Source organism: Leiobunum rupestre, chromosome 5 (assembly GCF_980474605.1).
Source record: "Leiobunum rupestre chromosome 5, qqLeiRupe1.1.hap1, whole genome shotgun sequence".
In the NCBI taxonomy this organism is placed as follows: Eukaryota; Metazoa; Arthropoda; class Arachnida; order Opiliones; family Sclerosomatidae; genus Leiobunum; species Leiobunum rupestre.
In genome coordinates, this window is record NC_143388.1 from 31470991 (window position 1) to 31486099 (window position 15109).

General features: G+C 38.0%; 1 protein-coding gene across 1 annotated transcript; it reads right to left on the reverse strand.

Moving 5' to 3' along the window:
* Positions 1-1939: 1939 nt before the first annotated feature.
* Positions 1940-13855, reverse strand: Sardh (Sarcosine dehydrogenase). The gene is made up of 15 exons (XM_090174781.1): positions 13650-13855; positions 13332-13445; positions 13007-13185; positions 12638-12941; positions 12365-12570; positions 11998-12305; positions 11787-11928; positions 11624-11707; positions 10195-10308; positions 9991-10129; positions 9142-9252; positions 8925-9072; positions 7400-7493; positions 6361-6695; positions 1940-2940 (listed from the first exon to the last, which is right to left on the reverse strand). Exons 1-15 carry the CDS (start codon positions 13777-13779, stop codon positions 2676-2678), a joined length of 2673 nt encoding a protein of 890 aa, XP_090030907.1. The 5' UTR covers positions 13780-13855; the 3' UTR covers positions 1940-2675.
* Between the last annotated feature and the right edge of the window lie 1254 nt (positions 13856-15109).

A 15109-nucleotide genomic window follows, 5' to 3' on the forward strand; every position in this document is an offset into this window, starting at 1 on the left:
TGAAATAAATTCTGTTGGCCAGACACTAAATCTTTTGAAATAAATTCTGTTGGCCAGACACTAAATCTTTTGAAATAAATTCTGTTGGCCAGACACTAAATCTTTTGAAATAAATTCTGTTGGCCAGACACTAAATCTTTTGAAATAAACGAAACCTATACGTCAGTTGTATTAAAACTAATTATCATTGATCGATGTTTAAGTTAGGTAAGCTACGTTTGAAGATAATGTTCCTACATCAATTGTGTTTGTTTTTTTATATCTATTCGACGGGGCAAAGTCCCTAAAATTGTTCAGTGTCTCCTACTGATAAAATGTCCCAGAGATCGGGTGGGGGATCTTTGTACGATTAGCTTGGTAATGAATCGCCGTTGAGGGGGGTGTCTGTTCTTTTCACCCTGAGCCGTGATTGTTTTGATTGTTATGGCGGGGTCGAAAGGTGACTTTTGCGTGCAAGACTGACTCCCGCTTGACTCTCCCAGGCTTTTACGCGCCCACTCGCCCGTGACCACCCCCCGCTGCCTCCACCGCGACGCCCCAAACACCGACTGTCCTCTCTAATGGTGCGGTCACTTGTGTCTACACTCCTATTATGTTGAGTCGCTTTAACGACTAAACCGAAAGCGACAAATTTACTTTCGCTGCTTCCGCCGCCCTCACCGGATTTTATACGAAAAAGGGAAATCAGGCTCACCCGAAAATTACCTCTTGCTATTTAAAATAAAACTCTAGATAATACGACATGCATTTTATTTGAAATAACACTCTAGCTAATACGACATGCATTTTATTTGAAATAAAACTCTAGATTATACGACAAGCATTTTATTTGAAATAAAACTCTAGATTATACGACATGCATTTTATTTGAAATAAAACTCTAGATTATACGACATGCATTTTATTTGAAATAAAACTCTAGATAATACGACTTGCATTTTATTTGAAATAAAATAATAAATATTTCAAGGATTAAGTATTTAAAATGAAATAATAAATATTTCATGGATAAAGTATTTAAAATACGAAATACTTCATGGATAAAGTATTTAAAATACTAAATACTTCATGTATAAAGTATTTAATATATTAAATATATAATATATAAAGTATTTAATATATTAAATATATAATATATAAAGTATTTAATATATTAAATATATAATATATAAAGTATTTAATATATTAAATATATAATATATAAAGTATTTAATATATTAAATATATAATATATAAAGTATTTAATATATTAAATATATAATATATAAAGTATTTAATATATTAAATATATAATATATAAAGTATTTAATATATTAAATATATAATATATAAAGTATTTAATATATTAAATATATAATATATAAAGTATTTAATATATTAAATATATAATATATAAAGTATTTAATATATTAAATATATAATATATAAAGTATTTAAAATATTAAATATATAATATATAAAGTATTTAAAATATTAAATATTTAATGGATAAAGTACTTAAATACTATATACTTCTCGGATAATAATTTTAAAATGCGAAATACAACACAGAAAACGCATTTTAAATACTAAATACTTCGAAACGAGCTAATCCGTTTTTTAACACATTTTACCATAACCAACATAATAGTAATAAGTATGACACTGAACGATTTACGTGAATAATACACAGACAGAGCTAATGTATAATCCGTAGTTTCAAAACAGGAAAATAGTCTCTTAATTCTTACTCGTAAAAATGACACGTAATTATTAAAAAAATACTTAATGTACTATAATCTCAACCACTCGGACTTAATACACTAACATTGTAAGTTGGACACACTGCTGAAAACGACATCTATCAGACCATTCGGTTACTACACTAGATCCGCCACTTGCATTAAATTTTATTGTTGTAAAGCATGGACTATTTTGATAAAATGAAGACGCAATAAGATGATGGCATGTAGTTTATTCGAATTCACCCATTCACAATATAGAAATCACTTGACATTTATCGTTAACTTTTGGTAATGACTGAGAGCGATATATAATCATATGTAACATAATCACTCTTAAGTATGACGCAAATTACGTCACTTCCAACTACGTGACGAAAAACGCGTCATCAACTTTATAGAAAGGAAACGAATTTTTAAAAGGGGCAGAATAGCTTCAATAAAACATCTTCAAGGAAATCGGAAAGAAGTAATGTTTCCGGGAGCCAGGACTTGCAAGTTACTGTTTATATAGTACTTGTTAAAATTATTGGCAACCTTTCACCTGTACGGTATGAGATATATTAAGGCTTAGCAAAAACACCACATTCTGTTTACAGGTTTAAAGTTTCCATTATTTCAACCAGCATCAAATAAACAGTAACTTGCATGTCCCGGGTCTCGGAAATATTACTTCTTTCCTTAAAAATGTTTTATTGAAGCGCCTATTACTCACACGTTTCTAACTTTGACAATCTATAGTTCAGCTCGTTCCTGGTAACCCTCTCAATAGCCGGTCTCAATTAATTTTTTTCTATGGAAATGTTACACAAAGGCATACTTATGAGTAATTACGTTGCATATATATTGTATTTTATACTTATAGGAAGATTTAACATATCTTGGGGTTGTTTTTTCAGATTGCAAAATGTTCTCTTGAAAACGGACTTGGTTAGTATTGAATTAAAAATGCGTCTACTGATAGATTCCTTGAACCCTTTTGTTGGCGGGGTCAAATGGCGACTTGGCGTGGAAAACGGCATCCCTTCTGACCCCCAGACTCTCGATTTGGTAGCTACCCTTGCTCAGGTAGTCCGGAGTCACCACGGCGCCGTCCGGGTCGGTGACGTAGCCGTAACCGATACTGCGGTCGATTGCGAATCCGAAGTCACCCCGTCGCAGGAACCCGACCACGCGGTCGTCTCTCCAGATGGTCTCCAAGCCCACCAAAGGAGATGTCCTGAAAAACATTACCCAACCACGCATGGCCGATAAGCACTTCTACGAAACCTTTATCCGTTCAAAGTGAATACGTCACGCTTGTCTTAAATCGTGGATTAATTATTTAAGTTCGCTAAAGGATGGACTATGACTGGATTTATGTATACTGGTAATGACTATGTTGGCAACAAACGCAAGGAGAACGCAGCTAGCCTTTAAACACGCTAACGCAGTGTTGCGTACAAATTTCATTGGACGAGCCTTTACGCTGAACATTGTACGGGCAGGGAGGAAGACAATTTCCGAATTTTCCCCTTCCGACGTCAGCAGGCGCTAAAGCGCCTAACCAATGAAAAATTTACACCAGAAAATGCACGACTTTTGACGGGTTGCGTTCTCCTTGTCTGGGCAGTGCTGCGTTTGTTGCTCCTAATTGGAACCATAGAAACTATTATTAGCGTTTCTCCCTTAATCCATCTCACGCTCTAACAGTAAGCTCCTCCCGAGGGGCAGGTCACTTCCATTTTGGGTGCGTCTTAATCATAGTAAAATGATTAAATCAGGGTAATCAAGATTAAAAAATCTAATCAAGACTAGAAAATCTAATCACGATTTAAACGAGATTTAATCATTCTAATCATGATCTAATCTTTTTAATCAGGATTTGATCATTTAAACGAGATTTAATCATTCTAATCGCTATCTAATATTTTTAATTAGATTTAATCATTTTAATTAAATTTAATCATTTTAATCACGATTTAATCATTTAATCATGATTAAATCAGATTTAAACATTCAAATCATGATTAAATCAGATTTAAACATTGAAATCAAGATTAAATCAGATTTAAACATTCAAATTATGATTAAATCAGATTTAAACATTCAAATCATGATTAAACGTGATTTAATCAACTTAATCGTGATTAAATTGAATTTAATCAAAATAATCACGATTAAATCGGATTTAGTCTTTTGAGGGGTGCGTCGTTAATCAAGGAAGTGACCTGCCCCTCGGCTCCTCCCCCAGAAAGTCAATCAAATCGGCATTGTATTTCATTGGTTCACTAAAAATTATATCTATCGACACTATCATTTCGGGGATTAGACCTGGGTGCCCGTGGATCGCACAGCAGGGTATTTTCAAAAAAAAGGTGGTCAAAACTCAAAAATCGACTTTTAAATATCAGTTTAAACTTTTACAGACTTTCAATGTTAGATAATTTCTGCGTTAAATTCCGTTGATACTTTTAGGATATCACACAAAGCAGTCGTTTTGCGATGGTTCAAAAGTGACCTTCAAATTCAGACGGGTCTTGCTAGAGTAAAGCAAAATACTGGGTTAAGTGGATATTGTTTTTTATTTTGGTTTTAGTCCGATTTTTGGAAATGTATTCTATTCCTGGAGGTTTGTAGCTTATTTTGTACCGAACAACTTTTTTATATGATTTTTTCATATTAAAATTAATTTGTAAAATTAGTGTTTATAAATATGTTTAAAAATGAGCATTTAAGTATTTCAATATGAGTTAAAGTTATGAGTATCAACAGGTCCACCTAAATTTAGATATGTAGCTTTATAAGTGTATAAATATTATTACATAAGTGTGACACTTCCTATTCTTCACATGCACAAGTTTTACTGAGAGCTATTCACAAGACAAATTGCATTACGGGCTTTGTCGCCGTTTGTGTCCGCTCGCTAACGCGTCTCACGTAGCCTTTTACAGCGCCTCGCTAGGGGGAGATTTTCTTCTTGTGATGACGTCACTTCCTTTACTAGCTCTCAGTAAAATATTCCTCAAACTTATAGAATAATATAATAGACTCATGGTAGCTTTTAGTGTGATGTATTTTTGTAAAATTTTTGTTAAAATTATCTGCTAATATCTGCTACCCTAGTAGTCCGACCATTTTAGCTACACTGATTGGGTTTTGCTACCAAGCGAATAACATATGATTTCATTGAATTTTTAGAAATTACAATTACGGATATAGCGAATGAACTTTAGCTTTAGCAACATTTTGGAACGACCATTTGGTAAAATATCGAAATTGTGATCACGAATTCGTAATCACGGACACCAAAAACCTCGAATACCAATTTTTATATAAATAGGCAATATTTTGTAGTTTGATCCACCATATGGGATCAGCCATTTTGAATTCCCTAGTTTTTGATATCGGATTCGAAATCAGTAGCCTAAAAAACAAATTTAGGGTGAAACTAAAGCCACCTTTTTTTGAAAATTCCCCACTGTGGATCGTGCCAATATAGTCATTATCAATATACATTTTTCACCGTACCTCAACGTTAAAATACGGTTAGTTTAGTCTTTCGAACGCCACCTAGCGGGAGAGATTGGTTTTTTATACCCACGACCAAAGTTACGAACCCACTTCCGCTAAGTTGAGCGTTACCATGGTGGAAATGAGGAACAAAATAAAATAATAATAAATAATAATAATCAGTTAGGTATCACCTTAGGCTCAAGTCATCCAGGGTTTTATTTCAGGGGGGGTTTTTGAGGGAAAATTTCAAGGGGGGGGGGTGCTGATAGAAGTTTCACTGATTTTTATTAAGCACCCCCACCCAGTCGTCATCAGCATTTCGGGGAGGGGGGGGTTAACCCCCAAACCCCCCCCTTAAATACGCCCTTGACGTTTAATGCCTTAAACATACGCGCCTTCAGTTTAAATATCTGCCACTTGACGCATGGCGAATAATCCCCAGAAGGACTAGTAAGGCAAGCAAAAGATCCTATAGAGAATTTCCCCTAGAACTGTCACGTGCAACTAACGTAGCGCTACCTTCCGACATTTAGCGGAAACGAAAATTTAGGACAATATGGCTATTTACTGATGTCGGGTTAATTATACATTGGTATATTCAGCAGAAAATCCAGCAGATTTTATTAAACTTATTTTAGTATCTGAAAGGCTGCTTGAAATTTATGTCATTTATCTTCTCAATAGATTTAATAATTATTCTTTGATATTGGGTTAAAAAATATCTGCAAATTATAAATAACTTCAGCAAAGGCTTAAAAGTTAAAAACTATTTATTTAACTTACACTTTAAAAAAACTCAACAATTAAGTTTCATTTATTTTTAACCATCTTACTTAATAAATAAGTATTTATGCCAACATTTTTTATAATAGTGCTAGCTGAAAAATCATAAAAATCTATTTACCATTTATCAATGACACGGTTGACACCTCGTTTAATCTTTAGGACGCGGCCATATTTTTGTGATTATGTGGTGAATTTCGTACTCCCGAGAGGCGCGCTAGAGGGCGCGCTGTTTGATAAGCTAGATGAAAACGGGCTAACATTTATATGCTTGCCTAACAACTCCTTCTGAGGGTTATTTATCGATGGTTGAAGTAACTCCTTTACCGAAGGCAATTAGTGAAGCTACGAATCAACCTACTTGTCGTCAATGGTGAAGCAGGCCAGCCTCTTTCTAAGTCCCCTTTTGCGTTGTTCCTCCAGAGCCTCCTTGCCTATGAACTGAGTGGATGACTTCAGTTTGCAAGTGAAGGCCAGACCACCTTCCAAGGGAGTGTCGTCCATCCGGATGTCGGCGTGCCAGTGACGGTAGCCCTTCTCGATACTTAGCGAGTCGATGGCTCGATATCCGGCTTGCACCAAGTCGTATTTATGTCCGATTTTGAGTAGGGCTTCGTAAACGGCGACGCAATTCTCGTTGGGAATGTGCAGTTCCCAGCCCAATTCGCCCACGAACGATAACCTCAACGCCCTCACCTACGTCAAAGGGAATAGACGTTTTTCGTCTTGTATAACCAAGAATGAATTCTGGCTAACCAAGAGTATGTGGTAGAACCCTGTTCCAGTGGCGTCACCAGGATTTCAAAACTGGTGGCGCTTAAGCCATAACCACTATTCAGGGGCGTCCCATTGAGCGATATGGCGGAGGGAAGCACTCCCAAAAAGATTTGTAAAGCTAAAACAATAAGGCCGACTAGGAAAAATTACATTTTTGATGCCCATTTTTAAGTTCGAACAAACTCAAGGTTCGTAAAAATGCTTGCCGCACTATAGGAAGCAACATTTCGTTAAGTGAATTGGAAAATTCGGAATTTTAGCAGGCACTTTTCGGAAATTTTACAGGTGGCTCAAGCGCCCCCTAAAACACCCTAGCGACGCCACTGCCCGGTTCGTCTTATGATTCCCGGAATAAAAGCCACGCCCCTCTGCCTTCACGGTATAAGGTTTCCCTCTTTCTCCCGGTAAAGAGTGTATAGCTTTACCAGGAAAATTCGAGCTTTGACCAATACTTATTCGTGGCTTTAGTTAAAAGACACGCGGGTTGAATCGCGGGTTATCTATCTTCGTATAGGCGGAGAATATCTTCAGGGAATCATGAAAACAGAGGCTGTAGCTGCGGCTACGTATTCTCTGTTAATCTAAGTACATTCTTGGTATAACTCATCTCGCGTGTGATTTACCTTATGTCCAGCGAAGTTGATGATTTTGTGCTTTGAAAATGGGAACGCCGCGTCAGAGAGGTCGGCGTCAGTTAGATCTTGCAGAAGTTGACGGCTGGGAAACGGAATCGTCAATAAAAATGAAGGCTGGGTGAATAGCATTTTTAGCCTATCGAGACGAATATCGAATACGCAAAACATTTCTAATCGAATACCGAGACGAATAGAACTTTTCGTACCAAATACCGACCAAAACGTTTCTAATCGAATACCGAGACGAATACTAGTTTTCGAACCAAATACCGATGAAATTTTTTCTTATCGAATACCGAATAGTTAGGATTAATGCAAATACTATCTTGTCGAATATTCGTCGGAAAATAGTACCGAATATTCGTCGTATAATATGCCGAATATTGGACAGATCTAATAGTCGAAATATTTCAAATTTTAATATCTAAATGGTAGAACTGCATTATTTAAAAACGTCATAGTTGACCTATGACGTAAATAAAAATTAAAACTATTTGTACACATAAAAAGTATCTGCTGAGAGCCAACTGACCAATGACGGACGTACTTTTATACAGGGTGTTTGAATTTGTTCAATGTAATTAAAATTGGATTGCATTTTTTGGGTTATACAGGGTGTTTTAAAAGGTTATGCAAAAATTTGAAGGAGTTGTAGGGGATGAGTTGAGAAGTATGCCTTTTCCCCCCATTTTCCTACGATGAGTTAAAAGAGCTCCAGAGAGCTTCAAAGTGTGACCTACTAGCCCCTGGAAGTAGGCTGCAACAAGCGCAAAACCAAGCAGCGGGGACTTTAAATACTGTTTAAGTTACTCTTTTACGCTGGTTACCTCGATTTGTTTACAAAGTCCTTTCTTAACTATCACACGAACCCAAACCTTAATGTTCACATTTATCTGCTGCTTGGTTTTGCGCTTTGTTGCAGCCTACTTCCAGGGCTAGTAGACCACACTTTGAAGCGCTCTTTTAACTCATCGTAGGAAAATGGCAATAAATACTTGCATAACTTTTCAAACACCCTGTATAGAATTGCCCTATAGATTCTTTTATTTGCATTTTGATGGGCACCGCCGACTTTTGCCACTAGGGTTAGCAGTAGCTAGGGGTAGTTTTCGCTAGCACTATATAGCAGACAATTTTTCGATTTAGTTCATACTCCCTTTAGAAATAGCCTATTCTCTAATTTAGACCATTATTCATTAGATTTATTTGGGTTTTATTTTATCGATCTTCAAAATAGAAAACTCTACGATCAAAAATAGTAATTTTATGGAGAAATCAATCACCATAAGATTGAATTGATTGATTGATAGGCTTCAGTTTAAAATTGTTCTAATTTGGATTACATGACGAATAAGGGAGTTCAGAATAATATCTTTTAAAAAGTTTTTCTTTTAGATTTTTTCTTATAAATTTCTGCCACTTTTATGTTAAATTCTACGGTTTAAAACTTAAGACCGTTCGTAATGAAAAAATAAATGTAATTTAGTTGAAATTATAGGTTAATGAGGTTCACCTCTTTGGTCCTTGTACACTCAACAGACCCATATCTCGGGATTGGTCTTGAAGGTCGACTCGGAACCTCTTGTCCTGAATGGTCGAGAGGATGTGAGTATACGCCTGTTGGGACATGGCTCCGCCAGCCGCCACGTAAAATCCTAGACCTGCGAAATTCAACCCTATACGCTCTCACTCGATACTTGAGACCAATGGCTGAGTTTCTGGAAATGTACCTTTAAAACTGGGATCGCAGGCTGATCCTTCTCCTGGTTCAATACAACTAACGGTCAGATCAGCTTCGACACCCCCTCTTTTGTTCAACATGCAAGTGTATGTCGTTGACCCTAAAGCGAGTAATGTAACCCAGTATGAATTTATTCATTTCAACATGAATATCGAATTCATTACTCTTGAGCTAGGGTCACACTGACGTTTGAAAACGATCTGTTTCACGCGCTAGTTTCCAGAATAGGAGTGGTCGTATCTGCTACCACGTGCTAAATTCGGGCCGAATTTTTCAAACGCCGTATTGGCCCTTTAAGCCAATCAGAAGTCAAGCGTTTTCGTGGACTCATTCCCGGGATTGCGCAATTTAACCGACGAAGAAAATAACTTATAATTCTTCCTAAATACCTTTACTGCTACAAAACCGCATGATAATAATAAATTAAGGTATTTAACCAACGAGCAAGCCCTCTAGCACAGAAATTTCATCCCCCCAAAACCGGTTTTTTCATCACCCTCCCCGTAGACTGTAACGTAATGGCGGTCGATTTGGAAGGTGCGTTTAAGAGTCTATAGCAGGCTTATTTACTTGCTTTTATACCTATCATGGCGGCGTATTTTCACGCGCAAAATAAATTTCAAAATCCTCCAATTTTCGAAATAAAATTCGCCGTAAGCCTTGGCACAACAAAACAGGTTTTGAGTGGCGGCGAGTGAATAACGTCATAATAACGAAGCCCCTCCCATCCTAGCGACTGAGAGTCTGAGACCAAACTACCCAATGCAGTTCGATATTCATGGTTGAAATGAATACATTCGTGCAAATACCAAATACATTCGGACATAAATGTACCAACCAGAGGGTTTAGTCATATCGTTGGTAAATATGTAGTCCACCGCGGCTTGCGCATCAGGACCAGTGATGTAAAACTTTCCAAAATAGGACATGTTGAAGACGGCAACGTTATTTCTACAACCCTGGCACTCTTTCTTAATCTGAAAGAACATTTCTATTTAATAGAACGTAATATTAATAATTGACCAATTTAATATTGAAATACGGTTTCGTGTTGTTTGGGGAAATCGAAGGTGTAATCGTATTTCAGCCTCTCTTCGTATGGGCTATTTTGGTGGCGTTCGTGGCCGTAGCTTCCGTAGTAGTCGTAGGTCAAAACCTAGAGGCAGATTCAGAGATTAGCATTTTGCTCTTGGAACCGGACCGGATTTTCACATTTTCGCGTATTAAATCTTAACAATAACCACTAATTTTAGCAGGAATTCTGACTAAGTCTTTAAAGGGAGTAGAACCCTTCTTGTTTGGTAGGGTGCGCCATAGCTTCTCTCTTTCTCTTTTCTCGCTCATGAGTCATGGCGCTAGTCTAGAAAGATAGTAGAAACACCCAATTCTTCTATAGTCTTAGTCGATAATTCAAAATAATGGTCAAAAACGCTGCCGATCAGTTTAGTAGAATATTTGCGGCGGCGTAATCGTCGGCCATTTTTGGTATGGAGATACAGGCCGGAAGGCAGGTAAGGCTGCCAGATTTCGATAGACCGAAAACGGCCAACTTTCTCAAATGTTTTCGTTTTCAAAACGAAAATTTGGCGGCGTAGCTATCGATTAAGACTATTAGAGGAAGCGTGCCCGCCCTGAAGAGGTTTTCTCACTTGAAAACTTTATTGTTTCATATTTAGTGTTTATTTTTTAAATGAACCCTTAATTAACATATAAACAACAATATCCGAGCTATAATTTAATTATTTTCATTATAGTTTGGATATTTATCCAAATATAATTTCTTAATAATGAGGTACGTGGTTTTAGATTCACGAAAGGCGTTCTAGTAGATATGAGGAATGAAAGCACTACTAAAGCGAGGGTACTTTTAGTAGGATAATTCCTCAAAAACCACTGTATTTCACTACGTATAACACGTGGTTAGAAAAATGAGGGGAGGGAATTATGTATTGCCCCAAATTCCTGAATATCTTATGCTCTCGTTAAGCCCTTATATTGTTCTTTGCCTCTTCTTCATAGTCTAGCGTGCAGGTAGCCACGTAGGTTTGGCGTGCGATCGTTTGTTTTTACGTGTTTTCTCACTAAAGATGCATATCTTAAAATAAGTAATTAATAATAAGCTATTCTAATACCCAAGGCACCGCCTTTGCCCCAAATTAGGTAGCGACTTTTTATTAAAAGTCGTTACCTTTAAATCAGGTGGCTGGTTGAACTGTGTAGGAGGGTGGTGGCAAGCCCTTCATGTCCCACGAGTTAACAATACAATACCTTTTATATTTAGTGTTTTAATTTTATTGTCGAAGACCTATTGGTCCGAGTATTTCGTAAGTTTTATCATTACTATACATTTTTAGTGTTTAGCTTTTTTGCCCCTTTTTATTATGGACTTTTCTACCTGATCGCGTAATTTAACGGTAAAAACCTTTAACCTAACTAACACGCTGATGGAACATAATTATAGAGTTGCTCACAGGGGACGGGCCTTCGTTTGAAAACCAACCGGGTCGTTCCCAGCCATGACGTTCTTGAAAGACGCAACCTGCCGCTTCCAGTTTCTGAAATGATCAATTGTACAATTGCGGAATTTGATCTTCGTGAATGGAGTGGACTTGTATAGGCATCATCAACAATTACGTGATGGAATGGATCTTGAATGACGTTCCGCGAAGCTAGTGGCTCGTCGTGGGGGTACACGATGGAGTAGTTCTTGACGTAAGCTTCGTGGCTTCGTTCCTTGATCCACTTTGGGTTGTCGGTCATGTTACGACTGAATCGTCTATAAGAGCATCAAGTTTTTTTACGTCGAACTATACTGATATTTACACGTGACCGTTGTTAATTGTACCTGATGTCGTAAGCGTACATGTCGAGGTCGGGTCTGCCAAAGAGAACCCACTTGGCCAGTTCCCGTCCGCTGCCACCACCGGCGTTCATCCCCAGACTGTTGAAGCCGCAACCGTGGTAGAATCCTCGCACGTCCACGTCCTCGCCTAAAAGGGGCTTATGGTCGGGGGTGAACGATTCTGGTCCGCAAACGGTCGACTTAATTCCGGCCTTCTCCAACGCGGGAACTCTCAAATGGGCATTTTGAATGTGAGTGCCGAACACCTCCCAGTCCAACTCGAAAAGTCCGAATGCGAAATCTTTCTGAACCTAAGTACGATTTAATTGAGTGAGCCTAAAATATTAGGTTCCACTTCTAACGTTCGTGCCTTCTCCCAGAATATCGGATTGGGTTCGTAACCGCCAATGCACAATGCTTCGCCTTGCAGTCTCAAGTACAATGACAAATCGTGGTCCCTGACATTGGGCATACCGGCAATACCTTCGATCTTTTCAGTGACAACGTAGGCGTGTTTCATGGCGATTAATGGCACTCGAACTCTGGCCATGGCTCCTATGTACGGCGCCCATATTCCTGTCGCGGACAAAATATTCCATCATTATTATTTTTAAAAACCTCATGTTTCTAACTCGTGACTCACCGGTGCAGTTGACAACCGCTTTAGTTTTAATTTGACCCAAGGGTGTTTGGACCGCTTTGACGCGTTTGACTCCGAAATCATCTTCGTCTAAGGTGATACCCATAACGGGACACTTTTCAACGACTTTAGCTCCCGCTTTAGTGGCGGCTCTGGTCAGGGCTGTACAGAAGCCAGCCGGCTCCACCGTTCCGTCTCCTGGACTGTACAGTGTCCCGTAGACGTCGTCCACGTTCATCAACGGGTAGAGTTCCTTCGTTTCGGACGGGGACAAGACGTGAGATTCGATTCCGAACGCTTTCCCGATCTGCACACGATTGGAAATATATATTTGCAACATGGTGCCGAAAAGACATTGTAAAAATAACCAACGGTCATAAGACGCTTGTATTCGTCCAGCCGTTCTTTCGAGTTGGCAACGAAGAGGCCTCCGTTGTTAACCCATCCGGGATGGATGCCCGTCTCCTTCTCCAGAACCTCGTGCAAGAGGTGACGAGTGTGGTTTAGAATTTGTATGTCCGTGTCGTTGGGTCGTAACCTCCATATTAGTCCTTAGTTCGAAAGAAAAAAATATTCAAAATATCTTTATACTCGTGAGGTTAGATTTTCATATTGACCGTTATAAATTCTTTATTACTATATTTCGAGATTTCAAAACTAAGTTTCAACAGTAATATTTAACGTTACATATCCCTACCAGCGGTGTGCCATGTTGTCCCAGCAGTTAATTTTTCTTTTTCTATAAGCACCACATTTTTGCAGCCGAGTTTGGTCAGGTGGTACAAGGTACTGCATCCTATGATTCCTCCACCTGAAATTAAATTTTGGACAGTCACGATTTTATAGTTTTTAACAAATCACTAGACTGACTGTCTGATGACCCTGAATAAGAACCCGACAGCGGCGAGACACTCCGTCATTGTCCGAATGCGTAGGTTTTAAATCGAAGTTAGCTCATATTTGTTTCCTGGTTGGGGCGCGATTTTTTACTCTAAACCAGACAGACATAACTCACCGATGACAACCACGTCCGCGCTCTTCGGAACTCTGTACTCCTCATCTTGGCTCAGGTTTCGTTGCAAAGCTAGCAAAGCGTTTCTTTTGGCGTAGCTCAATTTGTTCAGCACCGCTTTACTTCGCAACATTTTTTCGCGTCCGATGCTGAAGTCATTTGAATACGACAAGTGTGACGGCGTGTTTCCGAGGCGCTCGTACTTAATCAGTTGAGAGATAATACGGAAAAGCCTTGAAGAAAATGTTGACCTTCGTCAAGTCGGCAGCTCTAATTGATAAGAATTTTTTGCCGCAAAACCCTGCTAGGGCTCGCGTTGGGATGTTTAAGTCTCGGAGACTGCTGAGAGAATGTAGCGCTTGTCTCCAGCTGCTGAGGGCGGGGTTATTGCCTTCTGGGCGCGACATAGCCTGTAGTTTGAAATAATATCTTCTCCCGCTCGAATTCAGTCCGCGAATATGCTTCTCTCTCTTTCTCGGCATTTGACAAATAGTCGATACACTAACGACATCTGTTGGTGTCGGAAAGAGACGCTTTGTCTACGGATCGTACTAACAAGTTGTTCCAAGTAAAGCAGCTCCTTGGGATCTAATCAAGTAAGGTCTATACGAGGGGCAGGTCACTTCCATTTTGGGTGCGTCTTTATCATTTTAATCACGATTTAATCAATATAATCGGTCGAATCGATAATTTATCATTAAAATCAAAACTAAAGTACGATTTAATCATACTAATCACGATATAATTTTTTTAATCAGGATTTAATCATTTTAAACAGATTTAATCATTTTAAACAGATTTAATCATTTTAATCAGATTTAATCATTTTAAACAGATTTAATCATATTAATCAGATTTAATCATTTAATAATGATTAACTCAGATTTAAACATTCTAATCATGATTAAAAGTGATTTAATCAACTTAATGATGATTAAATTGAATTTAATCAAAATAATCACGATTAAATCGGATTTAACCTTTTGAGGGGTGCGTCGTTAATCAAGGAAGTGACCTGCCCCTCGGGTCTATAGATGTACTTAAGGGTCCTTGTAGGGAGGGTTTGATTTTATTTGACACTACTTTACTTTAATCATTTTTAAACATCGGATTTAAGACCACTATTATATATGGCAGTTTAAATCACATTTGAATGTTTGGTTAAAAATCATTTAAAGGGCCACATATTCGTTTGAATTTTGCGGGTGGTGCAACATTATCACGAACTTTGAGAAACGGTTAGACGGGAGGAGAGTTTGGAGAGGAGCAAAATTTATTTAATTAATAACTTAAGTCAATAAATTTTAGATGTAGTTACGACACCACTTTGAGGGTAAAAATTGTGAAACTACTTTACCGGCTAGTTGTAGGACCACTTTAAGGGTTCAAATTGTGAAACCACTTAACGGGCTAGTTGTGGAACCACTTTAAGGGTAAAAATTATGAAACCACTTTACCGTCTA